The 20,204-nt window shown below is 43.3% G+C and overlaps 1 protein-coding gene across 8 annotated transcripts; it reads left to right on the plus strand.

Moving 5' to 3' along the window:
- Positions 1-235: 235 nt before the first annotated feature.
- MUC13 (mucin 13, cell surface associated) lies at positions 236-19,868 on the plus strand. 8 transcript variants are annotated; one of them, XM_085584178.1, is made up of 17 exons: positions 236-526; positions 3,081-3,128; positions 3,746-3,823; positions 4,882-4,938; positions 6,191-6,238; positions 6,880-6,942; positions 7,433-7,495; positions 8,942-9,061; positions 9,948-10,054; positions 11,598-11,656; positions 13,014-13,165; positions 14,431-14,559; positions 15,668-15,779; positions 16,836-16,873; positions 17,524-17,611; positions 17,838-18,042; positions 18,889-19,868. In XM_085584178.1, exons 1-17 carry the CDS (start codon positions 469-471, stop codon positions 18,937-18,939), a joined length of 1,476 nt encoding a protein of 491 aa, XP_085440304.1. In that variant the 5' UTR covers positions 236-468; the 3' UTR covers positions 18,940-19,868. The 8 variants fall into 8 exon arrangements, with proteins under 8 accessions (XP_085440304.1, XP_085440305.1, XP_085440306.1 ...); XM_085584179.1 differs by having other exon boundaries at positions 6,194-6,238; XM_085584180.1 differs by having other exon boundaries at positions 3,084-3,128.
- Positions 19,869-20,204: the final 336 nt, after the last annotated feature.

The following is a 20,204-nucleotide window of genomic DNA, read 5'->3' on the forward strand; positions in this document are numbered from 1 at the left end:
GTACTGGTAATTTACTGCAAGAGAAGTGAGCATGTGGATCCCAGGCACTCTTTTCTAAGTGCATAATTAGCATGCCTTGGGATGGGGTCACCTCTTCCACTTTAAGAACATATTATACTGCACTCTTCATTTAATTTGCATGAAAGGTGCTGGTATGGGAAACTGGCAAGGGATGGCTGGTGCACTGTCAGTTCCCATGTCAGCTTATTTAGCAGTAACTTCCTTGTGTTAACAGATCACAAGTATTTATGACTTAAAGGAAGAACGCTGCAGGTCCAGAAATCTCCTCCCAGCCTGAGGAGGAAGAAAAACACCGCTTGAATTTATCGTTTACCACTTGCCACCATGACGTCAGCTCAGGGCTGAGCTCTCTACCTTGTGGCTGGGACCTTAAATGAGCTGATGCCAGAAGAGAAAGGCACTTTCTCTTAGGCTTAGCAGCAAGTGGCAGCAGCAACAGAAGTGGCAATGAGACGCTCTGTGTTCTTCGCTCTGTGGCTCAGTCTGGTGTTGAGCCTTTTGAAAGGTAAGAACCACTATCTTTCTGTTTTGTGATTTATCAAGGCAGCTATTGTGTGGCAGTGAGTGGATTTTCTAGTACTTTCAGCAGCTGTTGAGAAGCCAATTGTGATAGACAATTCAGCATGTCTAGATTTTGATTAATTAATGATGAAAGATGTCACTGTAAGCCAACTGGCTTTCCTTGTTCGCAGAACAATGGAAAATCACTGGTGCTTATGATTAACCTAATTCAGCTATTCCAAGAGCAATTTTCAGGACTTTCATACTAAACCCAGGTAATTCAAGCTCTGTTGCAGTCATAACAAAAGGTGCAACTGTTCCACTCCAGTACCCTTTTGGACAGAGGCTCCTTAACCAACCAGCCTGAAAAGCAGCTCCCCCCGAGATGGCTCACAGAGCTTTTGTTCTTTCCTGTTGAAATAAATTAATGGAAACATCACCACACGCTTTCAAGAGTGTACCACAGTCTTTTCAAACTAAAGGTGTCATTCCTTAAGCCACTTAGTAGATTTTCTGGTATTGTGCCAGAGTTGGTAGTTGTGAGCTGGAGTCTACGGCTAAATTTGCCTTTTCCTGATACTCAGTGAGAGGTATGAGGGGGCGAAGACATTAGCAGAAGTAAAGCACATCTATGAAGAGTTTTGTAGCAACTTGAAGCTGTGAGAGGACAGGATCTCCTAGCTAATACAAATATAAAATTGCAGAGTTATCAGCTGAATTAAGACCTGTTAATCTTGCAATTGGTGGCAGACGGTTGTGGGTCTCTGTTGACTACTGTGAATGAAAGATGTATTTCCAACATCCACAGTGTGCTATAGACCAAATTTTAGCTGTAAATCATAAGCATAGGAGTCTTCAAGATTGTCTGTTGGTTGGTTTCCTGCTTGGAGGCTTGTAGGTAATAGCGAGATGGGAAAATTTTTGTGCCAAGACTTACTGAAAGCAATAACCGTTTTTCACTTGATCAGACTTCACATCAGGATAGATCTGCCAAGAAATCTTTTTCATTCTAGGCAAACATTGTTAAAGCTTTGCAGGATGTGTCCATTTGAATAGTACTGGCAAAGGCCCTGCCCTGCTCAACAGCCAGATGTCTCTGCTATTGTATATCCTTGGTGGTAACATCCATTTTTTTATCACAGTGGTCATGCCCAAGCTCATTAACACATCCTGTTTCCATAAATAGAAGGTTAGATCTAGGCACACAGAGCCATAAATTAGCCACCTTTGCTCAGCTTACCTTTGTCAAGCCCATGCACAAGGTTCAATTGCAGCTCATGCACTCTGCTGGCACCATGGATGCTGTTCTTTCTGAGTCCAAAGGGTACTCCTGCACGATGGTTAGCCAGAACCTCCCAGCATTAGCAGTTGTAAAAAAAGCCAGCTCTGTAACAGGTTGCTGTTTCAACATCCATTGCCTGTGGCCAGCAGAGCTTCATATTATCACAGTTATAGGAAAAATACCCATTTATACGAACTGGGAAACAAATGATGCTGTTTATAGAACTCAATGACCAGTGGTGGCAAGAGACTGTCAGGGAACTGCCACGATTGCTCACGTTCCCCTTCACCTAGAGGAGGCTAATGGATTATTGTCTTTTGCATGTCTCTTTTCTATGTGAGATACACTGTCAATCAGAAAAAAAGGATAGAAGATTTTCCTCACTTTGGATTTTCAAAGCCCTATAAAGCTCTAAAAAAGAGGGGGCTATTTTTCAAATGTCTGCTGAGATGTGCAGACTGTGATAGTAGTATGGATTTTAGCCACAAATATGTTAGTCTTTCAGCTGCATGCTTTTAATGCTTTAGATAAATTTATGCTTCCAGCAGCATTCACGCAGAGGAAATAAATTTATTCTTTACTTGTGAATTAATGATTAATTAATGATAGTTAATAAGAGTAATTAAGTAATTCAGATTAAAGTTAGATTATATGATACAAACTGGCCATTTGTCAGTATCACATGTTTATCAGCAAGGCTGGTTTATTATTTGTTCTTTCTCCATCTACAAGAAACAAAACAAACTCCTCAAACCTGAACTCATTCATTATATCAACAGTTGAGAATGACACAGGTTAAATAAAAAAAAAAAACCTCAACAACATAAAAATAAATAACTAGAATATTTGGGAAGAACTAAAGCAATAACTAAGGCCAAAACCGAAATTGAGGAAGTATTTTCACCAATCGGCTGGTACCATGCACAGTTCCCTTTATTCAGAAATAATGATGACAGAGAAGGAATAGAGAGAGAAAAAAAATAATGTATACTGTCAGAAATGCATAGAGGTGCAGTCCAGGGAACAAAGGTCTTGATACCCCAGATGATGGTGTAGCAGAAGAAGCATTCCTGGAATAGATATAGGCTGCTGTCAAAGTCCACAGGAATCTTGTACAGCAGAGCACGAGGCCTGGGGCAGACAAAAGGCAGGGTAAGGCTGCCCAGAGGTTTGGTGCTCAGCCTCACACACAGGTCCCCACAGACATATCTGCTCATCAATTGTCCTGTGTGCAAAGAGTTCCTTAGTGCTGCCATCTCTCTTCTTTTCCCTCCAGCAGAAGCCTCTGCTGAAACATCAGCATTGCCGAGCTCAGCACCCGCAGGTAAGGAGCAAAGCCCCCAGGCAGCCCCTTCTGGGAACAGGCGCAGTGAGCTCTGCAGCCCCACAGAGGTTTTCCCTGAATTCCTCTTCCAGGGGAGACAAATGTGCCCAGATCAAGGCTGTGAACACCCTCCACAAGTCCCTCTTTCCCTGCTGCTCTTTGCTGCAAGGAAGAAGCCCTGGGGAAGAGTTGAGAAGGGTGCTGTTTATGTGCTTGGCACCTTTGCCTCCTGCATCAGGTCTGGATAGAAAGGGGTCCCTGTAGAGATGCCCAGGGGAATCCTGTGGCCAGATCCTGCATGGACCTGTGACTGAGGCTGGTTGCCACTGGAAGGGACAGCTTTGGCTGACCCAGCTGTGGCCATAGAGCAGGGGACACTGCAGTGTGTGTCAGGTCCTTGTGTTCATCAAGGACACCTTGGGGGACAAGGGGTCATGGGCACATGAGGTGACACAGGCTTCTCAGCCAGGGAGATTCACGAGGCTGGGTAAAGGTGCTCAGGGCTTTGAGTGCTCAGCCCCAATAGGATCAATGGTACTTCTCCAGAAGTCCCACAAAACTCCCAAGGCTTTTTAAACATTGCTGGGCTGTGCTGCCATATCTCTTCTATTCTTCAGAAAACGGTACTGATAAAGGAAGAAATCTTGACCCATCACGCATGACAACCTCTAAAGACACCAGAGATGAAGGTACAGGTAAGGAGAAATACTTTCAGGTTCCCCTTATAGGGAGAGCCTGCTCTATCCAATTTCTAGGGAGCACTGCAGATACCTGAGCAGGGAGGAGTAACTCTGCCTGGGTTTCTATGAGTTCTACACATATTGGAGAAAAAGTTACCCAGCACATCTCCTTGAATAACTTCTACTCTTCCATCTTTCCCTGCTGGTCTGTGTTGTGAAGCAAATGTGTTGGGGAACATTTGAGGAGGCTGCTCTTTCCATGCTTGCTGCCCTTGCCTCTTGCACCAGGTCTGGATATGAGGTGATCCATGCAAAGAGAAGCCCAGGGCAAGCCTGTGACCAGGCTCTGCAGGGAGTTCTTCCTTAGGCTTTTTGAGCTTAGCCAAGGAGGGAACTAAGCATGCCCCAGAGGGAGAGGCCAGGTCCCATGCCTGGGACCACAGAGTAGACCATGCTAGTTTGATGCTGGGAGCCAACAACCAGAAGGGAGAAAGCTCCTCCTGGGATCACCCTGAGGACGGGCAGCCTACTCACTCCCTCAGCTCCTCCTCCATGGTGGGCTTGCACGAGCACATCCCTCCTGCCTGCATCCCAAATCCCCATGGAGATATCCCAGCATTAGGACTTTGTGCCTCTGCCTCATACCCACAGGAACCTGTACCAAAGGCCACTCTGAGGGAGGGCAGAGGTGCAGGCTGGGCACAGGCTGGTGGCATCCCCCGAGTTGCTCTGGCTGCTCTGTGCTTCCCTGGGCAGGCGAAGGGATGGTTGCTGTTGTGTGCCTGAGGCTGGGAATGCTTCAGCCAGGGAGCTCAGTTGGGCTGGGGACCAGCCTCTGCTTCTCTGAGATGTGCTCAAGTCCTGCCACTGGGGACATGGGGTGACACAGGCTTCTCAGCCAGGGAGAGCCAAGTGGCTGGGCAAGGGTGCTCAGGGCTTTGACTGCTCAGCCCCACAAGGATCCACAGCAATTCTTTGCTTGGCACTCATCCTACACACACAGAATTGCCCCAAGGCTTTTTGAACAGCCAATGGCAGGTACTGATGCCTTGACTCTTTTCATCCGTCTTCAGATACTGGAAGTGGAGAAGTTCCTGAAACACCAGAGGTGACTACCTCAAAACCTACAGGTAAGGAAGAAAGCTTTCAGGCTTCCCCTTCTGGGGACAGCCTGCAGTACCCATGTTCCAGGGATCACTGCAGATACCCAAGGAGGGAGGAATTCCTCTGCCTGGGTTTCTATGAGTTCTTCTGTCATTGGAGAAAAAGTTATCCAGCCCATCTCCTTGAATAACTTCTACTCTTCCATTTTTCCCTGCTGGTCTTTTTTGTAAAGGAAATGTGTTGCGGAACATTTGAGGAGGCTGCTCTTTCCATGTTTGCTGCCCTTGCCTCCTGTGGCAGTGGGCAGGGGATGCTTGGTTCAAGAGATTCCATGCAAAGAGGTGCCCAAGACCCTGCAGGGAGTTGTTCCTGAGGCTTTTGGAGCATGGACAGGCAGGGATCTGGGGCACACCCCAGCAGGGAGAGGCCAGGGGCCATGGCTGGGGCCACAGAGCAGACCATGCTTGTCATCTTCCACTCCCAGCATGATGCTGGAAGCCAACAACCAGAAGGGAGAAAGCTCCTGCTGGGATCACCCTGAGGACGGGCAGCCTACTCAGTCCCTCAGCTCCTCCTCCATGGTGGGCTTGCACGAGCACATCCCTCCTGCCAGCACCCCAGCTCCCCATGCAGATGGCCCAGCATTGGGAAAGACTTTGTGCCTCTGCCTTCCACCCACAGGAACCTGTGCCAAAGGCCACTCTGAGGGAGGGCAGAGGTGCAGGCTGGGCACAGGCTGGTGGGTCTGGATACTGCTGGTGAGGATGTAGCAGAAGAAGCATTCCTGGGATAGAAATAGCCAATTCCTGCTGTCAATGTCCACAGGAATCTGTTACAGCACAGGAGTGTGCTAGCAAAGGCAGTCATTCTTCCACTGCTCTGGAAGAGTATAGATGGAGTTTTAAAGGATGCTGCAGCAGTGCTTAGTGCAGAGGCTGTGTGCTTGTGGATGGGATGCCTCAGAGCCTGCTCTGGGAGCCAGTGCTGCTGCAGGGAGCCTACAACTCAGCACTGGTCTCCTGGAGGAGAAAGGCAGGGAGGGTACAAAGCTGCTCCTGGTAAGGAGGAGTCCAAAGCAGGGTGTGAGAGAAAGACTATGAGAGAAACATATAACACTAGAGGCACACGAGGCCTGGGGCAGACAAAAGGCAGGGTAAGGCTGCCCAGAGGTTTGGCTGCTCAGCCTCACACACAGGTCCCCACAGACATATCTGCTCATCAATTGTCCTGTGTGCAAAGAGTTCCTTAGTGCTGCCATCTCTCTTCTTTTCCCTCCAGCAGAAGCCTCTGCTGAAACATCAGCATTGCCGAGCTCAGCACCCGCAGGTAAGGAGCAAAGCCCCCAGGCAGCCCCTTCTGGGAACAGGCGCAGTGAGCTCTGCAGCCCCACAGAGGTTTTCCCTGAATTCCTCTCCCAGGGGAGACAAATGTGCCCAGATCAAGGCTGTGAACACCCTCCACAAGTCCCTCTTTCCCTGCTGCTCTTTGCTGCAAGGAAGAAGCCCTGGGGAAGAGTTGAGAAGGGTGCTGTTTATGTGCTTGGCACCTTTGCCTCCTGCATCAGGTCTGGATAGAAAGGGGTCCCTGTAGAGATGCCCAGGGGAATCCTGTGGCCAGATCCTGCATGGACCTGTGACTGAGGCTGGTTGCCACTGGAAGGGACAGCTTTGGCTGACCCAGCTGTGGCCATAGAGCAGGGGACACTGCAGTGTGTGTCAGGTCCTTGTGTTCAGCAAGGACCCCTTGGGGGACAAGGGGTCATGGGCACATGAGGTGACACAGGCTTCTCAGCTAGGGAGAGTCAAGAGGCTGGGCAAGGGTGCTCAGGGCTTTGAGTGCTCAGCCCCAGCAGGATCCATGGCGCTACCCTGCCCATCACTTGTCCTACACACACAGAATTGCCCCAAGGCTTTTTGAACAGCCAATGCTAGGCAGTGATGCCATGTCTTTTCTCTTCTCTTTCTCAGAAAACAGTACTGATAATGGAACAGCTACTGACACACCCGATGTGACTAGCTCAGAACCTACAGGTAAGGAGAAAAGCTTTCAGGCATCCCCTTCTGGGGACAGTCTGCAGTACCCACATTCCAGGGAGCACTGCAGATTCCTCTCTCTGCATTTCTCTGAGTTCTTCTGTTGTAGTCAAGTAACCCAGCCCATCTCCTTGAATATCTTCCACTCTTCCATCTTTCCCTCCTGTTTTGTGTTGTGGAACATTTGAGGAGGCTGCTCTTTCCATGCTTGCTGCCCTTGCCTCTTGCACCAGGTGTGGTTATGAGGTGATCCATACAAAGAGAAGCCCAGGGCAAGCCTGTGACCAGGCCCTGCAGGGAGTTCTTCCTGAGGCTTTTGGAGCATGGGCAGGGAGGGATCTGGGGCACACCCCAGCTGGGAGAGGCCAGGGCCCATGGCTGGTGCCACAGAGCAGACCATGCTAGTTGTCCTTCACTCCCAGCTTGATGGTTTTTGAACAGACAGTGCTAGGCAGTGCTGCCATGACTCTTCTCTTCCCTTCTTCAGAAATCAGTACTGTGAATGGAACAGCTCCTGGCCCAACAGAGATGACACCCTCAGTATCTCCAGGTAAGAAGCAAAAATGCTCAGGCAGTATTTTCTAGGGACAGCTTGCAGTAACTAAATCCTAGGGAGATCTGTAGCTCTCTCAGACAGGAAGGTTTCCCAAGTTTCTCTTCCAGAAGAGTCAAAGCTGACCAGATGGTGGCTATGAATATCCTCCACTCTTCCCTCTTTTCCTGCTGGCCTTTGCTGCATGGAGAATGTGTTGGGGAAGATTGGAGGAGGCTGCTTTTTTTCTGCCATGTGCCTTTGCCTCCTTCAGCAGGCAGGCATACATGAGGATCCCTGCAAAGAGGTGCCTGGGCCAGCCCCTGACCTGGCCTGGAGGGAGTTGTTCCCAAGGGTGTTGGAGCACAGGCAGGAAGAGAGCTGGGGCATACCCCTGGTGTGGGGCTGGGACCTGAAACCATGTATGGGGGACCATGCATGTGTCTGTCCTGGAGCTCTCCATACCCCACTGTTTTCCATCTCAGTGGAGCCTTCCAGTGTAGGCAAAGTGTTTCCATTTAATGCCCCCTGAGGGCCCTTGCTGCAAATGGAATCTGTTTGGAGTTCACAATTGTTGTAGCTTTTTGTTTGGGATCTTTTTCATCGGGAAAAGAATTGGCTTCACTAGGTTCTCTGGAAAAATATTTGGAGATTAACCTTATAGGAAATGAAAATTCATTGAGTGTTTTACTTTTATGTTTCGGGTTATGAATGAGAAATCCTATTTCTTTTCCCCATTTCACAGAAATGTCTCATCTATGAGACTGTACTTATGGAGTGAAGTGTGAAAAATCAGGCAGGATGAAAACCAGAATTTGATATCTTGAAAGAGAACTGTAATTACCATCCTATGTATAAGATGCATAGAAATATAACTTTTAATTACTTATTAACCACCTAAATTATGTATAGATATAAAATACATACTCTAAAACCTTACAGAATATATATAATTACTCTGAGAAAATATACTATTATAATTCACTTTGTAGCCCTCATTTTATTCATGTGTCTGCAGTAAAGGACTGTGCTATGACACTGTCATAATAAAGCAAGCATGTACCAGTGCAGTATTAAAGACACACAGGCTATTGCAGTCTGTCTTTCTCTAACAGTCACATGTTTTGGCAAGCCCTGATATGCCTTCTTTCTTTGATTTGCTTGTACTTGTATTAAGTAGAGTTGAATTGTGAATGCTCAGTATGACAGATAATTAATTTCAGCCATACTCCACGTCCTCACTGTGATATCCTGCTGGATTTTAGGGAAAACAGTTAGTATACATTAAACAAGCAAGATATATAGCTGTATGCTCTGCAATTGCATCTATACTCTCTAAAACATAACTGGTAGATTCCCTTACTAAAAGTATATATGAACTATTCAATATAGAAATTACTTTATATATGAACTGGCAATTGCAAAAATTTGCAGAAACCCTTATGTCAATATCTTTCATTTTAGTGGACTTTTGCCATGGAGATCCTTGTGGAAACAGTTCAGCTACATGTATTTCCCTATACAGCAATTATACCTGTGTGTGCCAATATGGACTCTACTACAGCAATAAGGATTGTCACAAAGGTGAGTTGCAGAAGGGCATTAATGCTTTTTGTTACCTGCTCAGGTGAATTTTGCTTCCCATATAGCTTGTTGTCATGTTATAATTGAAAACACATTCAGTCTGGGAAAGTGACTGCTGAGTGATTTCTTGCTTTGCAGGCAGCCACTCCTACAATGACCTAGATTGCAATCTCGCAAAAGGGTGACAGCCAAAGAGGTCAATGTTCTAGGAAAAGAAGGGGAATTCTCTGTCAGGGGTGCAGGAGATGAAAATGAGTGAAAAGCAGGGAAAAAATGCGAGTGTAAACCTGACATTGATATTAATGATAGTGATTTAAAAAGGACCAAACTTATGAACAACCAGATTGATTTTCCCCATTGCTAAACACTCATCAGAGTCCTCTGGAAATGCAGCTCTGAAATGCTTCTGAATGCCAAGTATGTGAGAAAATAGGGTTTCTAATTTAAGGATCAGCAAGTAGGATTCTCAAATTTACTTGTGAGGCTTAAGAAGCAGGTTGATTCTGAAACATTCTCTGTGATCCACATTAGCTGCTTAATAGCTGCAAATTTGGAGTCCTTAATATACATTTTTTCTCACTACATTCTGTAACACCTTGCAAAGAGTCTTGTAGCTTCAGGCCATGCTGACAGTTTAATATTACTCAGTTTCATAATCAGGAAAGATTGGTTGGGCCCAGGATCCTGCCTTCTTCCCTGGCAGCCAAAGTACATCCCCCATTGTGACTGAATTGATTTGTCCTCTACTGATCCCTCCTGTATATGAAAAATAGCACTGATTTATTTTCTGCATTGTATTTCCCCATCCCTAAAGGCTGTAGAACTCTGAGGTGAAGCTGGATTTTCTTGAATGCTTTCTAATTTATACTCTCTGTTCTCGTTCCAGGGAAAGTATACCCAGCCACCATTTTAGTGAGAGCCTCTTACAGTGATAATCTTCAAAATGTAAATTCCACTGAGTATCAATACCTGCTCAACAATGTATCAGAATTTGTGAGTGACAATGTTTTTTTCCCCCCATATATTTAATGCTATACTGGATGTCATGCAGACAGAGAGGACACACTCTCTTTAATGTGGGGCCTAGAAAAGTTCCTCTCTACAAGAGATCTATTTATTTCAAAGAATGCTTCACATTAGTTTAGACCTAATTATAAAAGACTTGAACTTTCCCCTCAGATGAGCACATGTATAGCTCTTGCTGAAGTGAAGGGGATCCCTGAAGTAATATTTGTATTTTTAGTATTCTGGGGAGTTCTCACATAAATTGCTCTGCATATTTCACCATCCCCTCTCCAGAAACAATGGGGCTGAGTGAAGTTTTCCAGCCTATTGAGATTCTGATCTCTGCTGTTTGCTGAAGGCTCAATAATACTCAATAGTATGAGTAAAAAGGAACAACTTTAATTTTCTTTTTAAAAGAAAATTATTGGTTCCACACAGCACAAACTTTTCTGAATGAGTGTCCAGCTGTGTCTAAATACCAATAATGACCCTTTTCCATAAGTCTGCCAGTATTAGTATTTTAATGTTATTAGTAAAATGGATACTGCACATTTTTTATATTTCTATGATTATACAAAAAAATCTGGTAATAGATTTCCTGGAGAAATAAGATGATCAGTTTAATTTATACTGCCATGTTGACACAAGTGGATTTGCTTATTTCTCTTTCTGGCAGTAAGGAAGAATATATAGACAACTCTACCAGATATCAATATTTATTATGTTAATCAGGAATGATCAAAAATGGTTATCACTTTCTGCTTATTATTATATTGCTTACTATGAATGTTGTCGCAGAAAGTGGCCAAAAGTTGTTCCTCCAGAATGTTAAAAAATATTTTCTTAATTTTTTTGTTCAGCATTTTTTCATTATATGGCTGCAGAAGAACATCATATGTAGGACTAAAATAGATACATAATAGAATGCAAAAGTGAAAATAACATGGAAAATAATTTGCATTTTATTACAAAGAAAGAGAGAGAGTTCATCTTTCATTTCAGTTGAATTATGCATCTTATCCTCTTCTCGTGGTACCTCCTGCTTTTATGGCAATTAAAGGCAGGTGCCTCCACTGGTTGTTCCCTACTCCACATGGGATGAGGGAGAGCAGTGACTTTTCTTCTGATCCTGTTGAGCTCCCAAATGCTTTCATCAGTGCTTCTTCCCACAAGATCGACCCGTGATGATCCTACTTCACTGCCTCTCGGGGACACATGCCATCTGTGAGGAGGTCAACTTCTCCCTCTTCACCCTACTTATACACAGATTGGTGCTGCAGAGACACCTCCTAAGCAATGAGTTTGCAAAGGGATATCTGTCACTATCAGCCAGTTAACCCAGACTGACATTCATTCTCCCTCCCTCCACTGCCCTCCCCTTGCCTGGTGCATTTAACACATCACCTTACTTTATTTGTGCCTATAGTAGCATATTCTGTATTAAAACTTTACCACTGAAGCCTCAGTGGTTTATGTGATTGTGGTCTATGTTCCTGCTTGCCTTGAACTCCAATTTCTTTCTCTTTTATAGTTTAAGAAGGCCTTTAAAAATCTAACTGGCTATAAAGAAACTGTCATCGTGAAAATTCAGTAAGTTTGCGGGTTCATTTTTTGCACAGTACATACTTCCACATACCTAATTTTAATCTGTTTCCCATGAAGTTCACTTGGATAAGAAGTATGGGATGAGTTCAGCTCAGGATGCTTCCCCATAAAGGAGGGATGCTGGCCCCATTTTTACCCCAGTATGTCTGTGAAATGGGCAGGCTGAGGCAGCTCCACGCTGTATGTCCTGCTTCTAGCACCATGGAGGATACAGCACTGTGCTGTGACTAGCAGTTCCTGTGATATTTGACATGTCTGAAATTCTAACAGTTAACTCTGAGTTCCTATGACTGTTGGGAGTGCTACCCAGCTTGGAGTCACAGCTTAATTTAAAAACCCTTATTACAGAAGGCATAGCAAATGTATTTTATTGTGCATTTTTTGGTGTCTCCTGATGGTAGGTTGAGAAAAGGTGCTACTGAATGGGCTGTGGTGTAGCTGTGGGCATAGGTCCCTTGTTGGTCTAGGTGGACCCTGTGAAATGTCTCTTTTTTTTGCATCCTCATCTGTTACAGGTTACTGTCCCCAGAGCTCTGCCAACTTCTCTGTGTTTCCCAACCCCTATCCAGCAAAACCTGGCATGCTAGCACACAGGGTCAACCCCTTCAGTGCACCCCAGGGATTAAGCAGCTAAGCAGAATGTTCTAAGAGTTGTGGTGCAGTAACTTCCAGCAGAGCAGTTGTGACGTGGGGCACAGTAACACCTCAAGGAACTGCAGCAGTCTGCCACTTAAGGATATTTGTGTGCATATCCTGGCAGCATGAGGTTTAGCTGAAGAACAGGGAAGTCACTGCTGTTCTCCACCTCACACCAGGGAGGTTGCTGTGAGCTGAACCCAACCCAGACAGTGTGTAGCTTGCACAGATTCCTCTACATGGCAAACAGACTCTTCTGCATTCATGGTGGTCACACCCTGAATTATCCTCACCGCCCTTCAGGGTGGATTCTTCACATCATACCTGGATGACACCACAGGCTGATGGAATCATGCAAAAATTAGGGTCTAAGACATGAGGTTTTCCACACTGCAGCTGGTTTGAGGTTAACCCAGCTAGAAAATGCCAGTTGTGTATCAACAGCACACAAAGGAGCAGTGCTGTTACCATTAAATACAGCAGCTACCTATATACACTTGGAGTTACTGGAAAGATGGCTGTTAATGTATTCCTCAGCAAGATTTACACTCATTTTCAGGTTTCTTGGCAACTACCTACATTATGGGAAGAAAGAGGCTGGGGGAGAGAGGGAGATTTGGCAGAAATTTTCTTTCATCTTTGCATCTAGCTTGCTATCCATACAGATTATGTGAAACTTTAAAATGGTCCTATCTATCCTTTTCAGACCTCCAAGTAAAAGCAGAAGTTCTGGTTCACTGAAGGTAGCAGTGACAAACCTGTTCACAGAGAACTCAACTGAAAATGAGACTACAGTTAGGTCTGCAGTAAATCGTGCAATCGAAAATAATGACCAGCCCTTTGTCTCTTCTTATGAAGGTATGTAACTCCTTGCTAGAGAAGCAATTAATCAGCAGGAACAGAGATTCTTAAAACCTGGTTGGAAGATTTCTGTGGGCATAGGAGCCCATCAAATCATAAGCCTTGTTGACTTTGAGGAGCTGAATGTTCAATCTTGGGTAATTTTGAAGACTCAACAATTCAGTGGGGTGTTCTTATGTCTTATTAAGGCTTCCTACTCCTTGTGTAAAGAAGAAAAGGAAAATATATTTTCCTGGTAAGCAATGGCATGGTGTTTTTAACCTGCTGAGTGTTAAGAAGTGGGAAAATCAGGATAAAATATATACAGATATATATTTTGCTTCTGAGAATAAGCCAGTATTTTACTGGAAAAATAGGATGAAACCCTCTTTAGACTTCTCACATAATAAGCCATGGTAATTGAAATGAGGCCTCACTTATTAGCTACTGAGCTAGGGGATTTGTTGATTTAAACCAGTAACGTCTTGCATTATTAAATGTGTAATACTGGGAGAAAGAGTTCCTAATTAAAATAAGGATATTTTTACTTTTTTGTTTTAATATAAGTTCCTATTTTGAAATCAGCTTTTTAAAAAGGCATAGCTAATAATGAAGAGTGCATTTCATGGCTTAAAGCCTGAGTTTGTTGTCTGAAGGTATCCTCAGCTGTGAGAAGGAAATAGAAAACTACTGAGAGTTCCCAAGGCACCAGTGCAGTCACATCCCTCTACAGCATGCCATGCACTGAAGACTTTAAACCATTCCCATGACAAGGACATGGATCTAAAGAGCTGCACACTGGGCAAGCAGGGTACTAATGCTGCTCATGAAATGAGCTGCATGCCCATAAATATTTATCTCTCTAGAACTGTATGGGATCTGGGTCTTACAGTTCAGTTGTGGAAAAAACTAGAATAGTTATGGTTTTTCTCTGTAGGATTTTTTTTTTTTTTTTAAGGTGAGTCAAAAAGTTAGTTTTCAGAATATGAACTTATGGGAAGAATGTCCCTTTCCATAGACTGGAGCCAGAAAGGTTTGGAAATAGTTGTGGGAGGCTGAGAATCAGAAGGTCAGAGGATGTGATGGAAACAGGACCTCAACTGTTAAAGAGCAAGGAGGAAAAAAAGAGCTGGTCTAAAAGTCTGCAATATTGATGTCCCAAGAAAAGGACTTATAATTTTTTCTGTTTAGAATTACTAAATAATTGCTTTATGATTTGCTGGGCAAGTGCACTGCTTTCTATGAAAGGGCATTCAAGTTTGCTCTATGTTTCTCTTTTAAAGTGGAAAAACATTGTGATATTTATCCATGTGATCCTAAAACCACAGAGTGTGTGGAAGTGGAACAACTTCCAGAATGCAAATGCAAATCTGATTTAGAAAAGAAAGAAGGGGATAAATATTCTTGTTCAGGTAAGAACCTTGCTGCTTTATCTATCCCTGAAAGACTGATCTGCTTATTCCCTGTCTCGGTCCCTTTTTGAGAAAGGTGCTGGGCCAATCTGCTGACCTCTAAAAATCTGGGAATGTGCATCCTGTTAAGAAAGCCATAGAAACACATCCTCACATTTCACTTTGAACAAATCTATACTTTTATTCCAGTAGAATAAATTATTAAAACTTGATTAAATCATCACTGAAACCAGTAAGTAGGCAAGTCCTTAAATGCATTTCTAGAGTACTGGTCAAAACAGAAACCTGAAAGGTAAGGGATGGAACAAATTGAATCCTATACACACAGCCTTCTCTACTAGGACATATTTTGGGAAAAAATTCTACATGTTGCTTGAAGGAAGCTGACAGGACTGAAAGTCTCATGATGAACTACAATAGCCTCTTAAGGCTCTGTCCTTTGTTCTAGGTTTGCTTTACCTGGATTTAGACAGGCTTTTATGAGAAGAATTATTTCTGTCATTTTTGGGAACTGTTAGTTGTTAGGGTTTTGTTTACTTTCTTGCTTTGAGTATTTTAGTGAGTGCTCTGTTTATACTTTAACTACCCTCCAAAGCCATGTGATATACCTAATTTTCTTAGAAGTACCTTATTTTCTTCTTATGGAAACTAAAACTTTCACACTACAGAAGTAAAAAAAAGTCTAACATGTAAGATTTTAAGAAAAAAAAAGATTCAAAAATCCATGATAAAGTTGTGAAAGCTGGCTACAATAAATCCAGTGAGATGTGATCCAGTGTAGGCCTTTGTGGCCCCATGCCTGACTAAAACTGATAAAGTTTGCCATACAAATCATCTGCTGTGAGATCAAACTTCAGGCCATTGCTTGCCTATGGAAGATGCAGCCTAGCCAGATTTCCTTTTTGATAAAGTTGGATGGTTTTGAACACAGCCTGTTTACTTCTAATTTTGTGATTTTATATTTCAGCTTTTGCTTTACATAGATGCAATCCTTAAAAAAGCCATTCTGATGCTTTAAAGCACAGGAGAAGGGTGGGTGTGTGTTTCCAGAGCAATTAAATAATCTTCTATATGCAAGTCACTCATGTTTTTCTCCCTGAAAACACAGTTTGCAGTAAAAGCTGTTCTAGAGCGAAGCACAAGTACTGCATACAAGAAGAAGATGGTCCAGTGTGCAGTTGTATGATTAACTTTAAAAGAGAGGCTGAAAAATGTGTGGCGTGAGTACTCAGATTTTATTGTGTTCCTGTGTTGTAGGTGAAGGTAGGAGAGAAAAACATCTCACAGGGCCAGCTGCAACCAGAACAGCCTGCAGCTACGTGAGGTGCAGAGAGGTGCCCAAGGGGGATAGCAGGGGTGTCACAAGTCGTGGTGTTTTCACTCCTTGGCACTGGTCTTTTGTGTGCACTCATAACACCTTGGAGGAAAGGCAAGGAGACCCAAGGTCACCTGTGAGTCGGTGAAGAGGATAAAGTACTCCACCACATAAACACAAACTGCTCTGACAGCCTGGCTGGGCCATGGGAGCTGCTGTGCTGAAGTGTTTAGTAAGCAACAGGCATTAGAGCAAGACGTGCCTCCAGTCCCTGGGATGTTTGCACTGGCATCAGTGGGGACTGTTTCCCAATAACTTGCAGACCTATGTTATTCCTGCTTGGTTTTCTCTCTGAAATTATTTCTGTCAGTTCAGGATCAGAACAGAGCAAGGGTGTTTGCTGGCGAGGCCAAGTGAGTGACTGGTTGTGCTCTGCTCTGGTGGATAAACAGACAGAATCACTCCCCATATTCATTAATTCATTAAGCTCTTTTTGTAGTTATTACTGCTGTAAATTGAACATTTCTTACCATAAAGTCGATATCTTTTAAATATAAGAAACTACTTTGAGAGGAAGATAGTTACCAGTCCTTACAGGCCTTATACTGAGGCTTTTGTTAAAGACATTGCATGGAAATTCTAAGTGGCTCAGAGGTGCAGAGTTTAGTTCTTTAGGAAAATTAGGTCCTTTTAACATTTTTCAGACTGTGAACCTGAAACTTCAAGTGCCGAGATCACAAATCACTCTAAAAATTTCAGATTGTTTTACTTTAATGAAAGAAAATAATTTAGCAGTAAGATAGGGCTAAAAAGGAAACCTGTAATGTACACACTTTGTGGAGAAATTGCTTACAAAAGGGGGAAATGTACTATTATTTTGTGAACATAGAATGGTTTGGGTTAAAAGGGACCCTTAAGATCATCTTTTCTTACTTTCTTTCCCTTTTTTTCTCTCCTGTAGTTGTTCAGTGGGCTTCTCTGGGGAGGAATGCACTGATAGTAAGTAAAAGAATTTTTGATTTTTAATTATGGTCTTGAAAAATACCTAGTAATGCCTAATCTGACTGAGATAACAAAAAAGTGGAAACACCCTTTAGGGGTGCCACCATTCTACATTTATAGAAGGACTATGTTAGGGGGCGAAAAGTGAAATTTCTCTGTTGCCTTATGTACCTAGGGCATGGGAAGAGCCTATTTGACACCTAACTACATAATTTAGCATCAATACTAGCTTAAACAATACCTATATTCTCCCAGTTGTTCCTGTCCCTCACCTATAACTATGTGTAAAACCATTCTGTGCACAGCATTAGGACTTAGAGCTGAGGTCAAAGTAGCCATCCATCAGAGATGGTCTTTAATGCAGATCCTTAATTTACATCTTTCTGTGTCCACAAAATGTTGTAAGCACCAGGAGCCCGGAAATAAATCCCCTTCCCTTCCCTTCCCTTCCCTTCCCTTCCCTTCCCTTCCCTTCCCTTCCCTTCCCTTCCCTTCCCTTCCCTTCCCTTCCCTTCCCTTCCCTTCCCTTCCCTTCCCTTCCCTTCCCTTCCCTTCCCTTCCCTTCCCTTCCCTTCCCTTCCCTCTTTTTCAATATTCACTGTGAGTTATTAATTCACACATTTCTTTTTTGCTGTTTTTCCCCCCAGATAGTGAACTCATCCTTATAATAGTGGGCACAGTGTTTGGAGCCATTATCCTGAGTTTAGTGATAGCAATCTCTGTTATTTCAGTCAGGTAAGAGTATTTCTTACAGTTGAATAGAAACTGTTTTGCTGTGTGTTCAAAATAAGGGTTTTGCACTAGATAAAAAAACTCCATGCTATAAAAATCTGTTGCATGCTTCAGAATGGGGCTGAGTGTTCAAAACAAGGTGGGAGTGGACAAATCACTAAGTTGGACTTAAGTAAGGCACACTAAACAGTTTTTTTAAATCTCCTTTGTTCTTTCATCTCCTCTGAAGAGCAAAGCACAAACAAAAGCCAGAGAAGAGGAGCCTGATGAAGTCAGGGTATTCTGACATGAATACCTCTGATGACAGACCAAGCATGTTCCCCAGGGTCCAGACCACTTCTGGCCATGCAAACCCAGGATATCAGCCAAACAACCCCTATGAGATGCGTTCCACAAATAGAGATCACTTTGCAGAGAGGGATTATGATGATTTGGTAAGTGTTTCACATAGTCCTGTGGGAATGGAATTCCTGAACAGTAGCACTGTGGGCTACAGACATTACTAGAACCTAAGCTGCCCTCTGTACATCCTCCCTTGGTCTAGAAGGCCAAAGTGGTGTAAAGGCACCCAAACAACTGTAGCTGCAGCTGAAAAAAATTCTCTTAATACAGAAATTTTCCTCAATGCAGAGATCAGCATTCATGAGACCTTTCTAAAGCTCCAGTAGTCATCCTTGAGCCACAGGGGGGATATGTGAAAAGCAAGGGTCAAAGCAAGAGCTTGGCTGCCCAGTGGTCTGCTGTGTCACCATCCAAACCTATCCCTCAGCACAGGTGTGCCTGCAAGCATCACACACCTGAGCTTCTTTTAGGCTGCTGTAGAGTCAACAGGTGCTGCAGTGGCACCTCCCAGCTGCAGCCTCATGCAACATTCACAGTCAGTTTAAGCTGGGACTGATGTCCAGGGGGTTGTGTCCTCCCACCTTGCTGCTGCTGCATTGTTCACAGCAAGAGCATCTGCAGCTGCTGCAGCATTGCAGAGGGAAAAGGTGTGAAGTGCCATGAGTATTATAGAACAGTTTTTGTACTGCTGTGGCCCAGGGGAGCCTGGTCAGAAGAAGTGTGTCATTATGTGGAAGGCATCTTCCAAAAAAACTCCTGTTTCATCCTTGAATTCTGCAAGGGAGCCACAGAGGAAGTAGAGGCTTGAGATTAGCTCAGTTTGGGTTAATATCACCAAGGTTGTGGGATCAAAAGCTGTGTGGGCTATTCATGCAAATGTTAGGCTTGATGATCTTTGTGAATCCTTATTTCTTTTCTTGTCTAAAAATTCTCTGTAGTATGAAATATCACGGGAGCCCAGGGGCTTTAGGACGCAGAGCAGATATTGAGTGACCAGAGCAGTAGAAGGATGGACGACCACCACAAAACTGTGTCAGAGCAAAGAGTTTCACAGCCTCTCACCAATGCAGTTACTTCAGCAGAAGAGACAACAATGTCCTTAACCCCAGATTCTCTCAAGATTTTCTAGAAGATTTCTGCTTGAAAGAGATCATGAACAACTTTGAAATAAGAGGAAATGTTAGAGAGTAGGGAGAAGAAGATGACTTCTTTTAAAAGAACTAATGTGCTCAAATTAGACTTCTTCAATGAGGCCACTACATTGGCAAGAGAGTGATTGTACACAAGATACCAGGATTTTAACCCTGCTGGTTTTCATTTCTTCTGGAAGGTGGTCCAGGCAATAAGTATGATGCTGAAAAACATCAGTACCCAGAGCTTCACTTGGATTTGTGCTCACTTAATTTGAACTACAGCTTTGGGCAGATGAAAACTGTTTTTCACAAGAATCTGACCTGTTTGACTTTACTATATTAATACAGGTTTTTTCACTCTTCTCAATCCCCCATTATTTTCCATCTGAAAGCATTCTGTTCAGATCTCTGCTGACATGGGTTGTGTGAGACAATGGCACTTGCCTGACCAATACAGTGGCGAGATACAATATCTCCAAACAAAGATTATTCTTCCTCCTCTTGCAAAACCGCATTGATTTTACATTTTTAGCTCCTGTGGAAAGTATTAGCATTTTTCTTTCTTCTGCAGTCTTTATGCTTGAATGATAATAAGCTTGGTGTTTGGGGTTTAAAAAAATTTCTTACATACAGTTAATAAATCTGTCTGTAAAAGATTTTATATTTTACTGTATTTTACTGAGTGTGCATTATATGTTGACTGGCATTAACATTATATTTATATAAAATACTCATATGCACACATGTGTACATATATTTATAGATTACAATCATTTAAAGAATCATTTAGTTCTGTTGTATTTTGTGTTTTGGTTTTATATATGCCAATTAACTTTTCCTATTAAATGTTATTTTTTTCTCAGTACCAAGGCTTTCTTATGTTCCTCCCAGTGATTTAAGTGGTTTTTATTTTATTTTAAATTCCAGGGACTATTGTATGTTAAAATTTATGCAGAATTTAGACACAACTGTGCACAGTTGTGCTATATCAGCACCCAGGTTTCACTCAGTTCAGAAATGTTAAGTTATAATTAAGTTAAAATGTTTATCGTTGTGAGACTGGCACCAATATTCAGTGGTTGTTTTTGGTGGGAACTGTGTAGTTAGTGCAGCTGGAACTC

Source organism: Lonchura striata, chromosome 7 (genome assembly GCF_050655825.1).
Source record: "Lonchura striata isolate lonStrDom1 chromosome 7, ASM5065582v1, whole genome shotgun sequence".
Taxonomy (NCBI): Eukaryota; Metazoa; Chordata; class Aves; order Passeriformes; family Estrildidae; genus Lonchura; species Lonchura striata.

Bases quoted from the DNA above. Each gene is read 5' to 3' on its own strand.
- MUC13 (XM_085584178.1), top strand. From the start codon at position 469: ATGAGACGCTCTGTGTTCTTCGCTCTGTGGCTCAGTCTGGTGTTGAGC. The intron at 3,824-4,881 runs GTAAGGAGAAAT...ATCCGTCTTCAG, and splicing joins CACCAGAGATGAAGGTACAG to ATACTGGAAGTGGAGAAGTT. The intron at 7,496-8,941 runs GTAAGAAGCAAA...CTTTCATTTTAG, and splicing joins GACACCCTCAGTATCTCCAG to TGGACTTTTGCCATGGAGAT.